The sequence below is a fragment of the Homarus americanus genome, unplaced genomic scaffold (assembly GCF_018991925.1).
Source record: "Homarus americanus isolate GMGI-L3 unplaced genomic scaffold, GMGI_Hamer_2.0 scaffold18547, whole genome shotgun sequence".
Classification (NCBI taxonomy): domain Eukaryota; kingdom Metazoa; phylum Arthropoda; class Malacostraca; order Decapoda; family Nephropidae; genus Homarus; species Homarus americanus.
In genome coordinates this window covers 178,672-204,368 of record NW_024725521.1, presented here as the reverse complement: position 1 = coordinate 204,368, position 25,697 = coordinate 178,672, and the positions used below count along the sequence as shown (strand labels likewise).

General features: G+C 40.0%; 1 protein-coding gene and 1 long non-coding RNA gene across 2 annotated transcripts; one reads left to right on the top strand and one right to left on the bottom strand.

The window, feature by feature from the left end:
• The first annotated feature begins 2,769 nt into the window (after positions 1-2,769).
• Positions 2,770-17,408, top strand: LOC121865189. Its single transcript, XM_042364503.1, has 5 exons — positions 2,770-3,110; positions 12,312-12,438; positions 13,801-13,943; positions 14,728-14,866; positions 15,178-17,408. Exons 1-5 carry the CDS (start codon positions 3,068-3,070, stop codon positions 15,407-15,409), a joined length of 684 nt encoding a protein of 227 aa, XP_042220437.1. The 5' UTR covers positions 2,770-3,067; the 3' UTR covers positions 15,410-17,408.
• Positions 17,409-18,267: 859 nt separating this feature from the next.
• Positions 18,268-23,973, bottom strand: LOC121865234. The gene is made up of 3 exons (XR_006088726.1): positions 23,875-23,973; positions 19,298-19,476; positions 18,268-19,161 (listed from the first exon to the last, which is right to left on the bottom strand). It is a non-coding gene; the product is annotated as an uncharacterized LOC121865234 (long non-coding RNA).
• Positions 23,974-25,697: the final 1,724 nt, after the last annotated feature.

Here is a 25,697-nt window from a genome sequence, read left to right as displayed (position 1 = left end):
ATGTTCCATCAACAAACAATGTAATTAACCATAGACAATATGAAAAAATGACTGGAGGATGAGGAATGTGAATAACCCAACTACAGGAGCCAGTTACTCAGAGATAATAATAATTATAATAATAATAAATAATGATAATAATAATGGCACTCTTTATCTGCACCCGAAGTAACAGAGCATTATTTCCATCCCATTTTTGTACAGTATGATCTTATTTGTAAGGCAATACACGTAAAATCAGACGAGTAACCCTCCAGAAACACAAGGACCTAGATGGTCCCCCAAACTAAACACAAGGCCCTATATGGCATATAGGGCCTTGACGCATCCAAAATATCCTGGGAATTGGAATCGCCAAATCTCTCACAAACGTTAAACGCGCTATTTCTCAAAAACTTTTCGCGGACCCCTGGGGGTCAGCGGACCTCAGTTTGAGAATCACTGCTAGATGGCACCATCGTTCGCTTAGATTAGCTTAGATCAACCTTAGCCCCGTGGACTGGCGGGAGGGGGGGGGGGTTGCGCCTGGTCAAGGTCAATGTAGAAGTCGAACGGCGCGCAGGTGAGGTACTAGGTGGGCGGGAGTGATGAGGTCAGCTGATCCACCCTGCCTGCGTCTCTTGTCCTTGACTAGTTAACCCGGTCTGACCCAGGCCATTTGTGTGTACACACCATTGTCTGAGGCAATCAATATAATATTTTGTGGCGTTTCACTAATTTCTGAGAAATCTAACACGACTAATGATAATTTTGACTGCTTGTCAAGAAATATTGGTCTTAGACAAACAAATGATAAAGGTACACCTTTCAATGACAGAGCTGGCAGTAGAACTCTATATAACTAATCACTGTTTCAAAGACTTGGATATTAGCAATGAAGTAGAAAAAGAGTTAAGTGATGAGTTTGATGAAAACCCAGGAGAGCGAATAAACCCTGACAAAAATACAGGTAAAGCAATAGATTTAGTCATAGAAGAGGAAGCTCTTAGGTATGTTGGTGGCTATATTGTAAGAAGGTTTTGCATGAAATGCCCTCACTTAGGCCAGAAAGTCACTGACCAAAGCATGAACAGAAGAAATAAACAGAGGTGAACTGTATGATCCTTCTGACATACTATTAACCATTATGAGAGACGTATTTAAGGCTGTACATAGGCAACAGTCTTAAGGAGGGGAAAGACTGTTTCAAAACAATTGTGTCTGAGATAGAGAGTTGATGCTTCATCCTTCTTTGCCAGCATATCTCTGTTCTTTAAACTGAACAGTAGTATAAGGATAAATAAAAAAAGTAAGAATTGTAGAAGCGAAAATAGAAAATTTATGAAAATATCAAAATGAGAGTAGGACAACAGATTGCCTTGGGTTATATTTGATGTAAATCATGTATGTTATTTATTTATAACCTGTGTGTGAATACAATGTAGGTTATCATGATATATTTATTCCCCCTTTAAAGACATACACACTCATACGGAAACACTTCAGAGGACAGTTATGAACTCAAGTGCACAGATAAATTGCACTGAAATAAGCGTATGATTTTCATGAAATTAGTAAAAATATTCAAATAATGGCAACTGTTCTTCCCTCTACAATGAAGGAACGAAAGTTGCCAGACCCTATATGACACCCTTTTAGATAACCTCTCTTACTATAGCTACATCTTTCTTCTTCTTTCCGAGCTAACCCCCCCCCTCCCCCCATACCAGGCTATAGAGAGATGAGGCCAGCCAGCTATAGTACAGGCGAGGTCCGACCTGTGGATAGCTCGCCCACTTTCAATCTCCCCCGGTACTTCCCTCTTCTAACTCTACCCTTGTATCTTGAGAGCTTATAAGGTTCTCTTCCCTCCATCTAGAGTATTACCGACCGAGACCGACCAGACGAGTAATTAAAGCCAGTGGTAAAAGGACTCTTGTTAAAACTCTTGCTTATCTACTCTGTAACGAACTGCTGCCTGACCTGGTCCTACAAGATATAAGAGGTGTGTGTGTGTGTGTGTGTGTGTGTGTGTGTGTGTGTGTGTGTGTGTGTATACCCTCCTCCCAAAAAAATAAATGCGAACGACCAAGAGGTATTTCCACCATAAAAAAAATGGTTCCCTATAAAAGTGAGGCACCCAAATATACACACTGACCCGCTTAAACCAAAATCGTAACCTAACCTAACCTAACCGAACCTAATCTAACCTAACCTAACCAATCCCCGCAATAACCTAAGTTAATCTAGCCACACCTACTGCTAATCTAACAAATACCACCATCTCTATAGAAACTAATTACAGAATTGCAATACAGAACCCCAGAGCTATTTAGCAACTGTGAATATAATGGAATTCACACAAATTCATAACTTTTACAGCAATACAGGAATAGTATCCTGGTAAAAATAATATAATTAATCTTGGGGGAGTGTTCACGTCTAATAACAACACGTATATAATACTACTACTACTACTAATAATAATAATGATAATGATAATAATAATAATAATAATAATAATAATAATAATAAAAATAATAATAATAATAACTCTGAATTCATTGGTATATAAAAAGAAACCATTAGAATTATTACACCTTCAAAGTGGTGTACACAGAAGATGAGAACACCGGAATAAAAACATCTCTTCAGCAATAAACTGTTGAGAAGAAAAATATTTTGGGAAAAAAGAGAGAAGAGGAGAGCTCAAGAGTTTAAAGAGCGGCTGCTGTAGTAAGCATCCCAGGCTCCCAGCAGCAGTATCTCAGTTTCTCTTCGACGGCCGTATCGAGAGGTAGTGAAACCTGGCGCTCCCTCACCCGCCACTTCCCTACACAGAACTTACTCTGTTCCACCATGGAAAATCCTCATCCCTTCGAACACTGTAAAAATTAACACAAGTGATCACGGGCACTGCTGACAAGGCCAAGAATACAGTCACCAAACTTTTAAGAAATTTGTACATTAACTTGTAGTTGACGACAGTGAAATGACATGTCTGTCGACGCTGCCCTCAGACAGCTTCTAGTGTGAGCTGTATAAGAACTATGACCCGTGTCCCGCCTTGGTATAACACACGATAATAATGCATACTATTATCTGTACCTCGCTTCTTTTATCAGTCTTTGGTAAGTGGGTAATTAATTATACTGTATACTGAATCGTACGTGTGTGGGTCTGCTCACAACACACAGTACAGTATATTAACCTGTTCGTGTGGGTCATCATCTGTACTATCGAAATTTTCAAAGGAATCTTAGATGATTAATTAGGAAATTAAAGTAACAAAATGTAAAATCATGTTGGGTTATACTCGGAAATAAGAAGATAGCTGAGGTTTATATATATATATATATATATATATATATATATATATATATATATATATATATATATATATATATATATATATATATATATATATATATATATATATATATATATATATATATATATATTCCTGTTATAGTGTAAGGCAGGTGCTGACCTAACGCTTAACATTCAGCAGCTAGTCACTAGTGGGTTACTCCACCACCTTGGTAGGAAACTAGTACACCCAAGGCAGCTGTTCAGAGTTGTAGTGCCCGGCCGTGCCCGGTATAGGGGCCGGGCAAGTGATTTTTCATGTCCATGTGCCTGACACTTTCCCGGTGGACAGGCTAATATTTTGAGAGTAAAACCTAAACGGGAATTTGTCAGGTGCCGCAACACTCCCACCTTCCCGTACATGTTTAACCAGAGAGGTCCGTCGTCAGTGTGCCAGGATTAGTGACTTGAATTTGGTGTTGTACAAGTCTTGTGGTAACAAGTATTCCTGCCGAGTCCCAACAAAATATCTGCACTGATGCAAGTTATGCTCCACACGAGGAAAACCTAACAAACAAACATACAGTGTTTAATTCAACGAAGTACAACAGAGAAGCATCATATTAGGTTGACCTGATACACCATCTCATAGCCTAATACAGCCCCGGGTCGTATACACAGTAGAATTAATTTCCCTCTTAACTAGAGCTAGAAGGTCGCATCTATCCGGCTGACTTAAGGCAAAAAACATATATGTAACATGGCAAGAAATTCATAGTAATATTCAATTTAAATAAGATTCCTTAGAAAGAACCAATTAGGGTTCAAAATCAACAAGCAAACTGGCGTTAGTGTGACGTGTGGACTATCTTCAATGAGCCCTGAACTAACATTATTCACACACGCGCGGTGTATTTAGGGCTAGTAAATCGCGAGAGACGGTGTTACACGTGTAGAATATATGAGGGCATTGATCCTTATGACGGCGAGTTGGACAACATAAAACGCTCTAGTGCTGATGGGCTAATGGCTGCAGGGCTCCAAGCCAACTTTACTGAGCCCCGACCATAATGTTTAGGTTAAGATCAGGCGAGGTAGGACCACTCTTAAGACTTACTAGGGCTGTGCCTGATGGGTAGGATCAGACCAATTACGATCGAGTCCCAATGACCAGTCACACACTAATAATGCTCAGGGCAACTCTTGGATGTCGAACTACTAGTTATGTTACCGAGAAATCCTTTTAGTGTATCACACAATCTCTGCATAACTTACACCATAATCATGTATTAAATGTTCCGTCTCACTAAACTACATGATCAAAATTAGTTCAACATTTTTCTTTTTGTTGATACACACAAAAACGAACAAACATTTACTTCAGCTCACATCACCCACCCATGATTAACCTCTAATTCTAAATACAAATAAATAAACAAAATCTTTACTGCTTGTGTTTTCTCACGGGTAACGCGTGCATGGAAGTGTTCATCACTGGAAAATAAGTAAACTTGATTAAACTATTAGTATAAAATAACAAGTAGAAAAGTATTATCAATGAATCCTGCAATGACGTACGGAAGAATCACTGATGTACGTGTCTAAAACGCACATGCACATATACGCTAACGTTCACAGTGTACAAAAGTTGTTAATTAAAGTAAGACGTGCTTAAAACACCTCCAGTTTCATCAAAGACCTGTGTGAATGTACCAACACGACCCCCAGTCAATTTGGTGTCATCAACTCAATTTCCAGGCCACTACGCTTCTCTCAACCAGTATCAACACAATATCCCTCTTGCCAAAAATCCACTCTGTCCACATTACAGCGTTTCCCCCCCCCACCCGCCCCACCAATATGCCCGCGGTTATGAAGCAATCAAGGTTCACCAGCAACTGATCACTGAGTGCGTCAAGCTAAGCCAAACCAGGAAAGGTGAAGTACTAACTAAATATCGATAAAAATACAAGATTGCCTGCGGAGCTTGGCATTTTTACCCATTTCTTATAGATTTTTAGGTTGCTGGCCGTCGACATCAAAGACCAGTTCTTACCTACCTTCTACAGTGCTCTACCCCATAAAATATAGACACTGTAACTCATTAATAAAGATAACTCTCTTAGCCTCGACAGTTACAGTATTTAACAATGTCCGGCCTCGTTAATCTCCAACTCCCTCGCACAGATAAAGCAGCTTAGTTGCCATCCAGGCCACAAGACTTCTTTTATCTATACTGTACAACCACTCGCTCTTTTCCCCCTCTAGAGTATTTTCAATCGGTGTGTTCAAGTGGCTTTATTCGTCATATGTTAAAGGACTTTTTTGTTTTAACTTTCAGAAGATTTTATACAGGGAGAGAGTCTCAGCACCCTAACAATATGTATCAAGAGGAGTTTCAATTCTGTGGCCACGAAGTAAGGGAGGTGTAGAGAAATACCCTCTCATTATCAGTATTATTATGAAGAATAAGACAAAATAACTGATTAATCTTCAACTAATTATACCTAAACTTGTCTCTTCTCGTGACTAGTGTCGGGCTTAACACGATGACTTTATCCCCTTACCGTGATGACTTTATCCCCTTGACCACGATGACTTTATCCCCTTGACCACGATGACTTTATCCCCTTACCGTGATGACTTTATCCCCTTGACCACGATGACTTTATCCCCTTGACCACGATGACTTTATCCCCTTGACCACGATGACTTTATCCCCTTGACCACGATGACTTTATCCCCTTCAGTCACTGTACTTAAGGACTAGGTTACTTTACTCAAAGGGTTAAAATACAATACTCAGATTACTCAAGAGTTAAGTCATCGAGCTCACGGAGCTAAAGTTAAATTATTATAAATATTACAGACACATATATTACTATATCATGACACACTACACGGAGTCACGGGAGTTTGGCACATAATGCGTTTTGTGCACAGGTCGCCCCATACACAATCAGTTCACACATGAACCGTCTCCGACAAAGTGTTACCTTCACGGGTTGTACCACACACAAACTATTACACCTCCATGGTAAAACTCCTGCATGAAGTTTACATTACACAACCAGTGGTCCCACACAAAAATCAGATTTTCTTTATATGGCTTTGTCACGGGTCAGATCGTTTAAAAGCGTTTGTGAACTTGCTAGTGCAGCCAAATTTTTCATGTCGAATTGAAATTCTGCAATAACGGTAATTCACTTCAGTTTTCTGGATAATGCCTGACGAGTTATCGAACTGAGGACAAGTCCTTGGACTGATGAGGTTAATGTGCGGCGGTGTATCACTGTCATATGGGACCTGCTCTACCTGACTGTGTGACAAGAACTGTAATTCTTAAAAGTCTACAGAAACGCCCTTAACGTGATTATGACTGTGCAGCGTAAATTCCAAAAGTAAATATTGTTGACGGTGTAATACATTATGTGTTATATGTGGTTTGAGCTGTAACAGTTAGCAATTAAGTAACGAGGAGGATTGCCACCAAACTACATCACACAAAAGGATAACGTTCTCCTGGGTTCTTACCTTCATACACACAATATGAACGCGTTGAACCCTGTAGGAAAAGTAACACAAGGCACTTAATATAAATAAAATATTTCACACACACACACACACACACACACACACACACACACACACACACACACACACACACACACACACACACTGATTGCTTAATCTCTCCACTCTTTATAATCGAAAGTGGGTAAAAAACACACCCAGAAAGAGTCGTATTTCAGACTATTTCATACAGGTTGATCAAAATTTTAATTTGAAGCAGGTGACGCATCTTCCAAATTAAGATTGTGAATAGTTAGGCGAGTTTATAATCATAGTTTAATTAAGGTTTTTTGTCATAAAGTGGAAATTCATTTATGATAGCAACGATTTTTTCAACAAACAAAGTATCCATTTACAGCGCTAATTAAGCTTTGCTAAAAGTGAGAGGAAGTTTTTTTTTATAGAATTAACCAGTGCTATAAGGAGGGTATTTATTTACAATTTTCACTTCGGTTTTGACAACAAAATGGGAATTATAAAACCTGTATAAATATAACGCTTTTCCCCATACTGGGTATACTTACTATATACTGTATTATTGTCAACTCCAGAAACTATCCTGGATATTATCAAAATTAAATTAAGGTGAGTACCCGCGAGGTATAGGTCGACGACGCCTCTCCAGGGCGTGTTAACTGAGGTGCAATGCGTCTCCCATAGCAAGAGCTGGGTCCTTGATTAGCATCCCAGAGGTGGGCGTCGTGTCGGGCTGATGGAGGAACACATCTCCCTCGCTTCACTAGGCCTCTCACTCGCTCTTTGTATGTCTTGCCTTCGTTAATCTAAATCAAAGTGAACCAATACTCTCGCTTCGCCTTTACGTTGTCTATATGAAGCTTAATGTAAAAGTTAACCCACACAATTTATTTTTACATTATCTCAAAGTTATTACAAAAGCCAATCAACTGACTCACTCTTGGTCTTGTTTTTACATTACCTAGCACATGATGACTCACTCAAGGGTAATTTAACACTGATGATAATTGCTTAGTCTCTTCTTCCCATCTGATAATTGGGTGACCAGAACACGTCACCATCACGTCTGACGATATGACCAAGATACAGTATCAAATTAACTGACCTTTTGCCTTCTAGGGTTGGGTACAGCGTTCATGTTTGGAAGACGTGCTCTCTCTCTCTCTCTCTCTCTCTCTCTCTCTCTCTCTCTCTCTCTCTCTCTCACACAATGACCTCACCGCTGCCAGCCGTCAGTGGAGGACGATGATAATTAAATTTATTTTTCACTATAAATTCTATATATATTTCGTTAAACTGACTGGCTGAATGATCATGAATATTAATACCTAACAGTCGGAAATTAAAAACAATAATGTAATCAGAGTATTTTTGAGTAACATCATGACCAGAGGCCCCCAATATATTTCAAGAGTCAAGCTGGTTAAGATTTATTACACGTCTCTGTCACGGGCCGTACTACTAATGTTTGTTTGTACTCTTCTTTGAGAAATTCCTGAGTTGGTGAATATGATGAAAGTATCTGTTAAAATTACTTACCATAATATTACCACACGGGAAGGGAAGGACAAGAGGGAGGGTGTCACTGCCTCTACACGCAAGCCAACTTCCTCCTTAATGATTCTTTGAAAGTTGTACCAGAACGTGAAATGCAACAACAAAAACAACAAACATAATAATACTAATAATAATTGTGACCCTCAGGCCAGGTTAGATTGTGTTTAAACGAACTGAGCCCCAATAATGATGACCCGAAGACAATGATGTTGACTTCTTACGATGTATGTATTGTAAACCGCCGAGTATATCATCACTATCAGCATCACACCATAACCTTTTAGACATCGCAGCATCAACGCCTTGGAGCTATAGAAGCGTCCCTCAAATCACTCTTTGCTCACTGCTGCTTCCTGTACAGCATTACAGTACTCTTTCATATCCTTAAACAAGAAATTCTGTTATGGAAATGAAATTATATTATCACAATTATACCTAAGATACGTAAACTAACACTAACTAAACTTATATTAAGTGAAGAATGTTAGTTCATGTAAGGTTAGGTTGGTTTGGATCGAGTTAAATTAATATGGCGCAATGTTCTGTATTTGTCATATTTCAATTGTAAGAGTTATTTTCACTGCGATCTATTTCCCAGGTTCGATCAAGGTGAGTTGGTTTACATTCTTTTAGGCCTTCTCCACGACTAAGCTTGTGATAAAGATATGGATTTTTTTTTAGGCGTCGGTAAACATGAAGCGAGACGGAAAATAATAGTTGTAATATACCACGGCCGGTCGACTCTCCCCAGGATACACCCGCCCCTCATATCCTCTCTTACGCCAACACACCATTTCAACTTTATTGCAAGACGCTGGTGTTTTAGATACCTTTAGAATAGTTACATCACTGCTCTAACTTTTTGACATCACTCAGGGATCTTCAGTTTATTTCATATAGTAACATTACTGCTATAATTTGAATATACTGCGATGTTATATGACTGCATATGTAAATGTTTCAGCGTTCATTTCTAGCGCCACCTTTAGAGTGACTGACTCGTACTTATCAATCGATCGCTCCTGACGGTGACAGGTTTGGGAGAGGGAGAGTTTTACTGCTTCCTAAACTGATTAATAAAACAAGTAAGCCTTATCATACTGCGTCTGTGTGTTTATATAAGTATTGCGTGAAAGACTTACTTGGGGACATTAAAGTCTTTTTACCTTGAAAAACTGGACAACAAAGGAGGATCCGGGTGTGCTGTTTACTGACAATATAACCCCTTTATACTCTCCAGTTTGCTGAATTAAATGGCTTACAGTGCCCGGACAGGGAATAAAAAATGACAGAAGAAACATAAATGTCTAAACACACTAATAAGTATATTCTAACACCCACCTGTAAGTGTTAAAATATAGCTATTAAATAGGTTCAATAAACTTTAAATGCAGTTCACATCCCAGATATTAACGTGAGTATTGTTTGAAACTAAACACAAAAGTTCAAATATCTACATCAATAGCTACCTGTATTTGTTCACAATTTCATCAACTTTCCTGACAAAATCGGTCACTGCCAAACTGACTCAGGCACACAATACAGGTACTGCCAAAATTGCATGTCATTTCCATCACAAACTTTGAATTCACTGCAAAAGCTCGTTTCTGAATCTTTCCAGGGACTCGAATCTACAAAATGAGCACCTCAATGTCGAACGAGACGGAGAGACGGATAGAATAAACACTTCAATTCAATTTACAATTTCAATAATTTATTCCTTGATAGAGGAAGCGGGATCCTAGTGCTGTCACTAGGTACCCCCGTACAATGACACCAGAAGCATCTGGCAAGTGTCACAAGTATATACAGTATAACTTCGACGTATAAAGTACATTGCTCGCACGCACGCACGCACACGCATATCATCTCTGTTCATTGTATATTTTCAGCCTTCGGCCTGCCATGTTATCTTAATAAACCGTTAATTATTATTATTAGTATTATTACGCAGGACCGCCGCGGACAGTTCTAGACGACAGACGCAGTAAATGTACAGGTGACGTCACTGACGCAGACTTAACTGCCTGTGTTACAGAAGTGTTTGATCGCTGGTCACCACCTGGCTGATGATGAAACACGGTGTATGTTTTTATGAGCCAGAGTTGACACACAATACAGTCCTAAAATGTGACCAAACATATTCTGGCCTCAGAGAACTTTTAAGTCTTGAGGCCACCGTGACTGATAATGTCTCCACACAAATTTGAATAATGCAAGTTCCAACACTGATGCCAAACACAAAATGCGTCCAAATTCCATGTACTTGCAAATGAGGCAGCGGGAGTTGATTAGTGACTGTCACTCGTAAAGGAACACAACGATAGAAGCAGTGGTCCAGCAACCTCCTAAAACATAACTCTACCAAGACTCCAGGGTAACACGTTAAGTTTGGTTGGCCTTGTAACATCACGCCCGCCCTACTGCTCCTAAATATGCAGGAAAAGACAACAAAGATTAAACTCAGTAGTTTATTTGACCAATGTAATCTACTCAGGGATTTTGTGGTCACCTTAGGGTGGGGGCTACCGTTCACACCGACATGTGTGCCAGTAAGCTGAATGTTACTGTGCTGTATATGTTCAGCTGAACATCTATCAAGGCAACACTTCAAAAATGTCCTACGCTTATTTGTAACGATTAAAAAAACATAACTTTTCAACCTTGTACATCAGAATTAATGATAAAACTGACCTTTTCTTGTGAAGTTCTATTTACCAAACTTTAAATAAAGTTCGCAGAAGAAAAGTTGTAATTATCGAGAATCGTCGAAACTCGGTTACGGAAATTAAGAATTGAAAACTAATTAGCTTACTATAGTTTGAATTTCTAATTTCCGGGAAACGCATTCGATGAATGTTAATAAAAAAACTTCTCTTCTATAAGGTTGATGAGAAATATTAAAGTTGGTTGCACAAAAACGTTTGTTTAACCATAAATGGCAGTCCTTATGGGTAAATTATAATAATTTGTCTTGGTGTTTACGTTTAGTAGTTCAACAATAGCCAATGAATTTCAAATTAATACATAACAATACTGTACATCATATTTTGGCTCGCTAGTCAGCCCTACACCAGTCGTTCCTGAATGACTTACTGAGAGATAAATCTCATGTAAAACTTTCCAGTGGTTGGTTGTCAGGAGGATAATTCTTCCCGGCTAACAAAGAAAAATCGAAGCCAGGACGAGTTTCTGTAAAATGACATGTACCTTGGTGGCTCGTTAGCGGCAACCTTTGGGGGAGAGCAACACACCAAAAAAATCATAAAATAGCTTAAATTTTACGACTTTTCTTACAATTTCAAGTCTTCTTATAGCACCTGACCTCGATACAAGAATTATGTTCCGGCCAACATTGTCAATTTCGACCTTCAATTGTGACTTTGTCGTGGATCGAACCGTAATTCCCAGGACATTTGCGCGTCTGTACATGGTTAGGTGGAAAGTCATGTTTGAAGTCCAGCCGATTGAAACTCTGCAACCACTTGGGTCATAAGCCATTACAAACCTGGAAGAGGAAGGACTGACTAGGGGAACAATATAATCCACCCAGGAAAAGATATGCGCGCACTCACGCATGAAATTGCCCATTTCATGAACGGAGCAGTTATTTTGCCCAGTTCGTGAAATAGGCTCCTAAACTAACCTAAACATACCCAACTAAACCTAACTTAAGCTAGCAGTCCAAACCCAGATTATATTTGACTGAGCTAGGTTAGGTAACTTTGTTTAGTTCCGTAAATAGTTTCTTAACCTAGCTTAGGTTAGGTTGGGTTGAGTTGGTTAGGTTAGGAGCCGATTTCACGAACTGAGCACAGTGACTGACCAGTTCTTGAAGTCGGTAACAGAATTATAAATAATCACACGATATTTCATCTACACTATAAGTTATAACTCATGACATTTGTGTTCCGCAGGACTGTCTGGTGGTGAGAAGTGCAAGACGAAGAAGGCGGAGCTGGACACCTGCCTGGCGGAGGTGGCTCCCTTAATGCCCAAGGTCGGCCTTCCTCACACCCTCCCCGAGCTAATTAACATGTGCAGGTAACTCATTAACGTGTGTACCTGAATCATTAACGAGTGCACCTGACTCATTAACGAGTGCAAATGACTCATTAACGTGTGCACTTGACTCAGTAACACGAACACTAAATTCACCAACATGTAAAGCCCCAACTTACACGTCGTATAGGTGCACCTTACACCAAGCGACACCATGTGCACCTATCTCAAATCTAGTCATGTGTACCAACGGAAAAAACGACACAACAAAACATATACGGCAAAAAAAGAACGGAATAACAAGACAAAATAGAAGTAAGTTAAATACTAATGAACTTGTATGAAGACCGAAAAAAGACCTTTGAAATAACTAATTGATATTAAAAATTAATTAAATAAGAACATAATAGTTTCATCCATCCACGTATTATTTTATTCAAGGAAATCAAAGTTGTCACTCACAAAAGCCTTTGATGGAAACTATCACTGAGGATAATGATTCCAGCTGTCTCAACAAATAAATATCGTTTCTCCGAACTCCATCGACCCATCATCTTTGCTGCTCTCACTCACACACACCCCCTAACTATCTCGCCCTCCACCTCTCTCCTCGAACAATCTTTCTTCCTTTATCTTCCACAAAACCCGTCGCTCCTCCTTCTACAAACACACTGCCGCTGTCTCCTCTTCTCCCACACAATACCCCTTCATCCCACACATACTGCCTCCTACTCCTCCCTCTCTTCTTACACAAAAGTTAGGCTTCTATACCTACACAAGTACACACACGCTATCTTTCTTAACCCGCACAAGTACACACAAGAAACTTTCATATGTAAACAAGTCCACAAACGCAACTTAACTCTTACGTACACAAGTATACAAAGGCTATTTTCATACACGTGTACAAACCAACTATTTTCTTCATTCCAGGGTGGGGACTCGACACAATCCTGGGTGGGGGCTTGACACAATCCTGGGTGGGGGCTTGACACAATCCTGGGTGGGGACTTGACACAATCCTGGGTGGGGACTTGACACAATCCTGGGTGGGGTCTTGACACAATCCTGGGTGGGGACTTGACACAATCCTGGGTGGGGACTTGACACAATCCAGGGTGGGGACTTGACACAATCCTGGGTGGGGACTTGACACAATCCTGGGTGGGGACTTGACACAATCCTGGGTGGGGACTTGACACAATCCTGGGTGGGGACTTGACACAATCCAGGGTGGGGACTTGACACAATCCAGGGTGGGGACTTGACACAATCCTGGGTGGGGACTTGACACAATCCTGGGTGGGCACTTGACACAACCGCATACACTCTTAATTAACTCGTCCGCTGATCCTTGCTGAATAAAAAATCTCTCTCTCTCTCTCTCTCTCTCCCATCTTGTAGGGCGTTTAAGGGCGGGATGAGGTGCGTGGACCACTACACATCGAGCTGCCTCACCACGACGGAGAGGACGGAACTGGATCAGAACCTACGAGGAGCCAGGTCCTTTCTCGCCTTCCTCTGTGACGACCCCATTTTCCGCAAAGGTCAGCTTCAACATGTGAACAGTTCCTGGTTTTCTCTCGAGCTAAATGAGCTGTCCAGTTTCTTTGCCGAGGTGACAGAGGAGACCTAATTATCTTGTTTGTCCAGGTGAGAGGTGAGAGGTACCTGATTATGTTGTTTGTCCAGGTGAGTGATGGATAAAATCATCTTGTTTTAAGAAGTGAAGGAAACTAATTGTCTCGCTGCTGCAGGTTATCAACGTGTTCAAGAGAGCTCCCGGCTTCCTTCTTTTCAAAGTACAGAGAACTAATTAACCCACTCACACGTGTTGTGTTATAGATAACTAAAATAATTAGAGTAACGAAAGTCCACTAAATCTGCATAAAATCTTATAAACTATATTATCATCTTGATGCTGTAATTTTACGTTCTTGGTAATTTATTTTAAATGAGAAATATGAATTCCTTTAAATATTGAATTATATTTATAATCTCTGACAGTTTAAGACATTTATGTCGCCAGTGATAAACACGCAGATGGTAAAATTGATAATAACCAACTTACCGAAGACTGACCGAGATGACGCTCAGAGTGTACTGCCATTAACATCTTGACTTCTTACCTCTTGGTCCTGAAAACAAGTTTTACGTATAAATTAAGCACGACTGCCTATTTACCAAGTTCGGTGATGATATATTAAGTAATATCTCTTCGATCCCAAATGTAACTGATATTTGGCAGTGATGTTCCATAGAGTAATGCAAGACAAGAGTGTAAACATATGACAACTGCTGCCAAGAGAACTAACCCTTCCCTCACCCCAGAGTACCTGTCCCACGGGGCATGTCTGCGGGATGTGAGCGATGACTGGGAGAGATGCCTCAACCACTTCAAGAGCCTAGTCCGTCTCCAACATAAACACGCCAACATCTCCCAGGCTGCCAGGGACCACAACATCTGCTGGTAGGTCATTCTACCTCACCAATACCACCCGCAATAATTGTTTAGTCTTCGTAGAGGAATATCTGTCTTAGCGGGTGTTGTTAATTTGTACACCACACGTACACACTTCTCAACATCACTGCAACAATAACGCCTTCCTACTTACTCCCCCACAGCCAAAATATTGTCACTATAGAATAACAGTTCTTTCTCCCCCACAGTATTCATAATCGACTCAATAACATATAGCAACATGGATTTCTCTCGGAAAAGGTGCGACTAGGTGTTGTGGTGCTGTAATAACTCTTGTACCCTCTCTCTCTGGTCCACAGCTTCCGGGAGGGGCTGCTATCATGCGTGTACAGCGTGAGTTACTTCCGCTGTGAGAAGCACGCCGCCCTGTTCGTTAAGAAGGTGACGGCCACGCTGTCGTATAATGATGTGCAAGAGGAGAAGTGTCGTAACGTGACGATAAGGACGTGTGCAGCGACCAGCAGGCACCCCAGCGTCCTCCCCCTCCTGCTGGCCGCCTCCCTCTTCCTGCTACACCAGTCTCCACCATGAACCATTACCACTACCCTTACTGCTGCTCCACCCTGAATCCATTACTTCTACACCTCTCTCTCGTCCCTCCCCCTCCCTTCTCTCTATCCTTCCCCCCTTCTCTATCCTTCCCTCCTCCCTCCCTTCCCTCCGCTCTTTCCCTCTCTCCACCCAACTCTTTCTTTCACTACCTCCCCCCCTCTCTCTCCACACACAAGTCAGATGCTGCTACACGAGGGAGCCATGTAAATTCATTATTCTCCAGTGTATCAGTATCAGGTCTTAGTAAACTTAGGTAAATTAGCTATAAGTTTGTCTTGTCGGAACTAGAGTGTAAGAAGGCCAACTTGGGGCAAGATATTCACAAAACTGAATTGGTATTAGATTACGGGGGTCAATAACAAGGGTCCAAAGTTCACACACACACACACACTAAAATGCTCCTGGCAGGGAATAAAACAAACACCTTTATTTCGACAGTCGTAATAAATTCAACGACCCACTAATTTACCTCCCCCCCCCCCCCATCTCAAATACATACAAATATTATTACTAAACACACATGACTTGTAAACTAACTAACCCCGCTAAGCAGCCGTCACACTGAAATACACCCCAGTCCGGTCCTGCCGCCTGAGAACAATACAGCAAAGAAAACAAAAGGAAGAGAAAACAAAAGGAAGAGAAAACAAAAGGAAGAGAAAACAAAAGGAAGAGAAAACAAAAGGAAGAGAAAACAAAAGGAAGAGAAAACAAAAGGAAAAGAAAACAAAAGGAAAAGAAAACAAAGGCAAGAACAAAGCTATAATTAAATATTTTTCGACCACCACACGAGCAATACAAAGCAAACCTAACCTAACCTGACCTGACAAGTTCCAAGACGAATCCCTTCATAGAGTGGCAGAAATGAACCGTTACTGACCTCGTGTCTCACCTAACTGTTACGTCTGGAATATATGTACTGTATACAACTGTTTAAAAAGTCCCTTGATATTTGTGTTTGACAGCATCACCCAGGGAGCCACACACACATATAATACTTCTGCGCCTAATTGTATCCTCCGCCATATCCGCCGTGACACTTAACTAACATTTAAAGACTAGAGGTGTTCTTTCAGCGTCCTCCAGTAAATCTAGGTCATGTACTGTACAAGGCAGAGAGTATACTTACGTCATGAACATACAGGAGTCCACAGCGATGTTTTGGCTGTGGAGAAACACTCAAACATCAAGGGACTTTGTAAACAACGTCAACACGTCTTGGCTGGGTTCCCTCTGTTGACAAGAAATGGTGTATACAACCTGGGGATCCTCTTGTTGTTGAGTGTTGTACCTTATGTGTTTTTTAATAGAACTACACCTGTACCTGCCTCAGTAATATGACACCAACATAATCCAGCTACTGTACAATCTGTGTTATATAAAGGATGTGTATTTTATCGTGTGTATATAATCTAGAGATTTATCCTCTACCGTGTAGAGTATATGAGGCTTAACATTAATATAATCGATCTTCTAAGGCCTAAGTTATAGCGTTTTGATACTTGACATATGAACATAATGCAGAGTATCTTATAATTATAAAAGTACAGTACAGTATATCAAATCTGACGAGAATATAGGGTTTAACTTATAAGGAGTAAGAGTGTGGAATATATGAACACAATCTAGCCTCTATCCTGTATGTTACAAACTACAACATATGTATTTTAACACAAACACAAGTCTCTCTCTCTTCTAAGTTACAGAAACATCATATATAAACTCTAACGTGATCATTATCGTACCTCTATATCATATATGTATATAAAACGGAGTCCTCCCTCTTCCTATACGAAATTAAACTTTATATGACCTGATTTATATATGACATCGTTTATTTTTACTTTTAACGAAACTCATAATAAAGTAGACATTTATTTATCCACTCATTAATGGTTGTACTTGTGGTGTAGGCGACTGGAGGCTGACCCGCTCTACTGTATATAATTAATTCTGGCAATAAAGTCTATAGTTGTACCGTAGCGTTTTACTCTCTCGGCTCTCAACAACAACAAAATTACCTGGGCTATATATATTATGACCTTTAGATTGATGAAGAAATAACTATGGCAACATACATAAAAATAAAAAAAAAATAAAATAAAATAATTAGTAATAATAATAATAATAATAATAATAATAATAATAATAATAATAATAATAATAATAATAATAATAATAATGGTTGCCCTCGTGTAACGAGGATGGCCGGCCCAAGGGCCACCTAGGCGCGAATTTGTTTAAGGTGTAGAAGCTGTCGCCAACACAACAACCACACCCTAAGTTAACGAGCTGCATAACCCAGTGTCAAGGAAGAGTTCGAGATGACGGACAACTCGCCAACTGCACTGACTAACCATTACCCCGGAATACGATCCGCAAATCGATTAACATCCAGGTTCGCAATTACTGCTGGGTAGACAGAGTCACACTATGGTGCTCCCTCAGTCACATAAACGCTACCATTGTACAGGTATTACATATTCCTCAATTGTAGAGAAATACAGTAAGAGAATTTTAATGTACTGACACTGATAATGAATTTCTTGGAGTATAGATTTATATTTAGTTTAAACACATGGTTACACTCATCATCAAACTGTCAGTTGAATCACTCAACTACTACTACAGCTAGTGTTAAAAAGATTCTAATACAAACACTTACTTGTTCTTATCATCTCCGGATGGTACACACACCCGCTACAGAGGAGTTACTTAGGAGTATTGTACATGCTTCAACAATGCTGACCAGTTATCTACAATTCAACTACAGGGGGGTATTTAACTCTAAATTATGTTGTGCAATTCATAAAATAGAAAATAATGAATTGGGGGAATCTATATCCATATGGGTTCATTAAAGCTTTCAACTGCACCTCGAGGTTTGATATTAGTAAAAAATCTATTACTACATTGCTGTAACTACTTTTTAATAAACACACCTTTGTAGAATGTGGTGTTACAACTACAGACTACAGTACTTAGGTATATTTAACTACATACGTTAGTTTATCCCAGCATTACAACAGGTCCCAGTCCAAGTATATCTCAATCAAGCCATTATCACACTCATTACGACTGTCCCAATCCTTACTGAACGTTAGGCTTGATACTTCAGGACTGGGGGCAAGTTGACCGGTCATTTTACAGAACACTACGAAATAATACTAGCAAGATTCGTCTCTTTTGCCGAGATTTGTCCTGGTGTTCCTACCTCTCTAAACAGCTTCACTGACCACGGTATTTGAGGAGTCGATTATTGTTCAGGCCGACATACTCGTCAGTGTACCACCACCAGCAGTCTGACAGCCACTGAATTTTTCTCAATCAACTGGTTTTAGTAATGTCTACCAGAAGCCTGGCGCTTTTGTCTAGCTTCCAATATTGTACACAACTGGTTAACTCAATGTCTGGCATATTTTTTCTTTACACAGCCTCTTAGTATTTCATACACTTGGTTAGCCATGATATCTGCGGCCCTCAACTTGTACAGCTGCCAGTATAGTAAACAACTGGCTGGTCTTAATGTTTGCTGTCCCGGTGGCCTGGTACAGCCCTTAAGCATCATATACTGTACATCAGAGCTTATACTTTCACGGGTGAGTTTTAGTTCTTGCAGAATTTATCAGTCCGTGCTTCTTCATTTCCTCGAGCTGCAGACTGTTGATAAGGTCTCTCTGTTCTCTCTCTAGCATAACATGAAGTTTCTGCATGGTAAATCCAGCTGCTTGCTGAGGAAAAGAGAAAAACGGTGAAGTATATATATAGTTTTAAGCATGTATGCTGAATGTTACATTAATTCATACAGATATTACACACACGATAATAAAGATCTTATAAGAACTACAGAAGCAGCAGCAGGCGTACCTTCATCGTGGAGCTGAGGGGTACTACATCCATCAGTCTTCGGTTGTGTTGTCGTCCCCTCCTGACATACTCTTCACCTCCACACTAGGTAAACCCTTCGTCCTCAACTCTAGCTCCAACTTAATCATCTTCTCTTTTCTTTTAGTCTGGGATACACTTTTTCCTCCGAAAACTTTTTCCTGTTAAAATATAAAATGATTAATCGTTACTCAACTACAGTACCGTACAGCATAACTAAATGCTTATAAATAAATATTATGTTATTTGTATGGGACTTCGTGCAACTGCTATCAAAGGATTACTTTTTCAACTAGACAAGGCTACGGGTAAGGAAGTGAGCCGCTGTGAACTTAACCTGAAAGAATGAAAAGAAAGGAGGCAACTGAATGGTGTTATGCATAATAAGAACATTACATGCTCTACATTATACCATGGTAATATAATAACTAAACATCCAGATGAGGCGGTTTACGGTGTTTTGCGGTTTCAGAAGATCTAAGTATTAATTTTAGTTGTCTCTCTCTGTTGAGTCTGTTTTATAAAGATTATACTCCTTCAGCCGAACATCATACAACAGAAGACTTACAAGAATGGAAAAGAAAGGTTTCCCTGAACAAAGCCCCAGATTGTCTCGACCCAGGTATTGTGTAAACAACTTTATGATCAATACTTCAACTCTGAGGTCATTACAAAATCTCTCCCAGGTCGTAGGGAAATTACGAGACATTTTATCCTGAGGGTTTTTCTCTGGTTCTTGTCCGCCCCGCTATAACTAACACGAATTACAGGACACAATATCCACTTCGGATTTTTTTCTGGTAAAGCTAAATTTTACAGTACATTCATAAAATAATCCATAGTCATTCACAAAAAATATATTCTGACTGTTTTTTTTAACCCTCACCGAGTCATTAGATACAAGAATTCACTGTGTCACTTTGAAACAATGAACTCACTATCTACACCTCCCGAGAATGATGAAAGTTTCTTGGAATTTACAAAGTCAATATGGCTTAAAAAAAAAAATAAAGAAAACCAAAATACTCCTTTCCGGTAAAGTGCTGTATTATTTAGAAGGGCACAATGAACTGACCTACTGACCCACCCACCCACGGCTAATGGACCAAGAAAACCCATCATAGGTGCTCACTGCCCACCTCGGAGCTTGACTCAGACACTGTAACACCAGACAGCATCTTACAACGCTTTAAATCATCACATAGCCTATAACAGACTTCGTAAATATATCCCAATATCATGTGGTCTGGTGTAGTTATAGTGGTTACAAGGTGTTAAGGTACAGTCGGCCACAAGAATAAGTATACACCTACGGTTCGTGTTTCGAGACACAATATCTGGTAACACTGTCCTGGACGGAACAGACAAAATTACAAAATGACCTGTAATTTATGTTTTATTCCTACATATATGTTATAAATACATTTGTTGTGAATGTTTTACTAGTGTCTTGTGTTTATATTACAAGTAATATATTGTAGCCAATGGTAGTAAACTTGTTGCTGAATGGGATTGCAGTTATCGTCCAGCTCCCTCCTCCTCCTCCCCCACTTTTTCTCTTACCCTACTTGTTTTTACTGATGTTTGGATTAGTAAAGGAAGAGAGAGGAGTAAATAGAAAAATAAAGAAAAGGAACAGAAAATAGTTAGAGATAACAGGTGGAGGGAAGCTGAGTTTTATCATGCGTTTTGATGCAGAGTTTCAACGTTACCAGACCATTTTCAGACCTTACAGCTGCAGTATGTATAATTATTCCTGTGTCCGGCTGTACATTACTACAATAACAACCGACTACTACAGACATACAGACTAACATGTTACAGGGTGAGATCAACATAGCCATGGATGGGTGCCAGCGGCTTTAACATGGTCAAATAAGCAAATGAAGTGACACCTGAGGTTTCTTCTTGTGGCGATAATCACGTTGATTGACAATACAATATAACTCGTATCATAATATACAGTTTTTCATCCAACTGAAGCAAGGTGGAGCAAAAACTGCATCTAACTGGGAGGCATTAAAATGTATGTCAAAAAGTATAAAAATTTTAAAACATGAAATACACCTCAGTTGGATTTGAAACATTTCTTCTAACTACATGGCCAGAATGGACCACACAGCCTTTATCAGATCCAATTCACATCTACAAAGTCAAAAGCTTATTTTTTTAGGGCCTGCCATTAAACTCTTCCACTAGGGTAAAGAAAGGGAGTCCAGATGTTCCTCCAAAACCTGCAAAACAACAATGCACTTTCTGTAACATCTGAATAATGATTCTCTCTTTCTCTAACACCTACACCAAGAACCCACCCTTTCTCCAACACCTACACCAAGAACCCACGCTTTCTCTAACACCTACACCAAGAACCCACCCTTTCTCTAACACCTACACCAAGAACCCACCCTTTCTCTAACACCTACACCAAGAACCCACGCTTTCTCCAACACCTACACCAAGAACCCACGCTTTCTCTCACACCTACACCTAGAACCCACCCTTTCTCTCACACCTACACCTAGAACCCACCCTTTCTCTCATTTGCCTCCAAGTAATAATCTTATCTAACACCTGCCCAATAATTAATTCTCTCTTTAACACCTGCAGAGATATTTCACTTTTTAACACCTGGAAAACTAATTGAATCAGTCATTAACAAAAAATTCAGGTTCTTTCCAAAACTCAAAATTAATTAATAAATTACATCTTTCCTACTTGTAATTAATACCGGACTCCATCTACCACCTGTAATTATTTCCAGATTCCCCCTAACACCTGTAATTAATGCCTGTCTCCCTTCTACCTGCGATTACCTGCTGCCTCCCTCTACCACCTGCACATTGATTTCTCGTCTCCACCTGTTGAACTGCTCACTGAGCCCCTCCCCCCTCGGTTCACTCGCTCCCTCTTTCTCTCTTTTATTTTTTCTGTGTTTTAATCTTGCACCAACAGAGTTTATTCCTTCAAAGCACTGGAGCAGCAGCTGTACAGTATTTTATTCACGTTTCATAAAGAACATTCTGCATACCTCTGATGACACGGGAGGTGAGAATTAATCATTTATAAATTGTTATACATGTATATACAATTGATTCATGAAAACTCTTGTGTTATACTGGTATATTCTATTGGAAAGTGTATAGTATAACTCCTTCACATATTTTTCACTTTGTCTGTGGTTTCTGACCAGACACGTAAATCAGAGAAACTAAAGTTTATGTTTTTCAATGGTAAGTCATGAAAATTGTCGCCTCCTGTATCAACAGAGGGATCCTAGAGGCTAAAGTGAAAGTTACTATCCACTATAAGCACTAAAATGTTTGTAAACCTGCTTTTCTCCTTTGTAACATTACTGAAGGCCAAGTGTTTGTGTGTGTAAGGCAGCATACATTCGACAGCTGACAGCAGCACTGTCACCACAGCTCCCAATTGTGGTGGCACACGCCGCTTTCCTTTGTGCCGTCCTGTTGTGTCCTAATTCTTCACTTTTCATGATATTCCTCCCTCGGTTTCTACTCGCCTCAGTCTGTTCCCCTCACTCACTTCTACCAATCATTCACAGTAAACGTTTTTTTAGTAAGGACTCCATCACAATTTTCTCCTCTCAGTGACTGATACCTGGTCCAAATCCCCACATTCATACCGCCAGCTTTAAGGAGCTTAGCTAAGGATTTGCAAATTCCATTACAACTGCTAAGTATTTCAGACGGTTGTTAGTGTGTTCCTCCTTTTCGATACACTGGATACCGTAGGATGAACCACACAGTAGTTCCCCCCTTCCCCCATACGGTTCATCTGACCATGGAATATATCTAAGAATGCCAATGAAAAAAAAAAAATTGGCTTAAATTCAAGGTCCCAGAGTCTTAACAACATCAAATTATAAAAGAAACTTATGAATGCCATAATCAACTCTTGCAAATGAAAAATGGGTCTGTGCAGCATATTATTCTCCACTCTCTTAGGGCTTTACCCACTATTATACAGAATGGCCATACAAAGAGGCCATACATAGTCTCTTATCATTCTTTATCATCCACTTACCCATACAGTTGTACAATACCAGAATGATATATTATACTATGGTGTTCCCTTACCAGCATCACCCCATAAGAGGTAAATGGTGGGACAGGAGTGACTGACTGACAAGGTAAAAGTATGGGGTGGGAGAGGTAGTGAAGGAAGGTGTGTGTGTGTGTGGGTGTGTGTGTGTGTGTGTGTGTGTGTGTGTGTGTGTGTGTGTGTGTGTGTGTGTGTGTGTGTGATCAAAGAATGTAGTGTCGAGTGACTGGTCGGTGTAGACGTGGTGCTGATATTTGATGATGGGTGAACCAGGTGGTAATCTCATGTCCGAGTTGTGAAAAAGAAACAACTAGGCAAACGCAACTATCATACCACCTAAAATGAATGGATGTCCAACGGCTACGGGAGTATGTTATTGTCACGACTCGGGGAAAAGATATGCAAGCCTTCATAATAATAAAAATAATTGGCCAAAAAATGCTAAAACTCTACAAATTGAAAGTACTGACGTATCTTTACGACTATCAGAGCCTCACCTTCCAGCTGTTTTTTCCAAAGCACTCGAGTATAACAAAGAGCACTGCCAGAAGGAAGCCCGTGGAGAGGATGGCTAGCGGGCCCCTCAGGTCCTCGATGTCAAGCGGCTGATCAGGGACGAAAAAATTGTAAAAAGGAAGTTGAAAGTCCTGAGTGTTAGTTGTAATAAACCCTAATCTAAACTAATCTCACCTTATCGTTTTGGTTAGGGGGCCCAATGGGGCTGGACCCCTAAGACTGGGCCCCAACCCGTTTGATCGGCCAGGTTAGAACAGTCAATAATTCTAGTGTCAAAAACAATCACAATGAGCTGTTACTCATGTACCTTCATTTCTTTGTATCGTCGTCAATATTTACCATCATTTGTATTTCATATCAATGGCATTTAACCTAAGTGTTTTTGTTTTTCATAACAAGTGAACAGAGAGAGAGAGAGAGAGAGAGATAGAGAGAGAGAGAGAGAGAGAGAGTTTTAACTAGTAAACCAAGAACACGGGTAAAACAAGGAATGGTGCCTCGGGGCTTTCATGAAAAAAATATCAACGTCTTTTTTTTTCTGGTAGGTGTGTCCAGTTTCCTTCTCCTCGGGGTTTACATGTGATATCATTATCACTACATATACATACTCTCTCTCTCATTATCAATTTAAAGATGTAAAATATGCCATCAATATTCCTTATGCATTACCGATATTATTTTCTATCATTCAGTTTTTTATGCAGTAGAATTTTTATCACAATTCTCTTAAGCGGAACCATCTAAAGCTAACTTAAGGGTTATCCTTCTAATCAATGGACACTGTCAATACAAACCTGCAAAGTGTGTCACCCTGAAGCCCACAGTAAGACTCGCTCACCTGTGTGTACTCTATTGAATCTCGAAGGCTCCAGCAATTTTCGTTCTTTGGCCAAAACTTTTTCTTCCAATTGTCGAAGATGCCCGCCTCCTCCATGAGTAAGAACCTGAAGGAGAGCAACAGGCATGAAGTCTTGCAGCAGAGATCCCTAGAGGGGTTGCATGGTTATATATCTGACGAGTACATCAAGGTCTCTTACACGCTCAAGTACTTGGTGTTAAGATCCCAAGAAATTCAAGTGGTTATTTGGTTCTTAGATGATCAGGTACTTAGTTACGTGCTTCATGGGTTATCATATATACTTAGTCGAGTGGTCCACAGAAGGTTAGATTACTTAGTATGGTCCCGAGAAGATAAGGCAGATCCCACACCACAGGCCTTAACACATCTGAACCTGGCCTAAGCACACCACCAACACCTGTAGTTGGTGCTGTTGGGTCTTGGATTCAGGCCAAATGATTGGGTTGTCAAGGCTGTGGTGCTCTTATTCTACATCTCTCATTCAATCCGTGGACGGCGAATTTTTTTTAATTAACCAGCACTTATAAAAGCTTATAGTGAAACTAGAGTAAGACTAGAGAGATGATGTAACATTAAGAATTATTATTTTTTAAATCAACGCTCGATTTAAAAGTTAATCTTACTAAGAGAGATGAGGCTAAGAATATTAAGTCTGAACGTGGATGATCACAAGGAAAACCACAATCTTCTCAGGGTTGGTAGTTGTCAGTATCCCAAACGAGACGACCTGTGTGTCTATTAACCTCCACTGTGTGTGGGTACCATAACACACTAACTAGACATATATTCCCAACTTGTTTTGGTATAAATCTTTACTACCATGCCTGATTTTTTTTCTTTGTTCAAGCACAAAAGCTTCTTATTACTAAGATGTAGAGTGGCGGCCAGATTCTCACGAATTGTTTGTTTAAGACCCGTGTTAGGTTTGGCCACGGCACTGTCGTC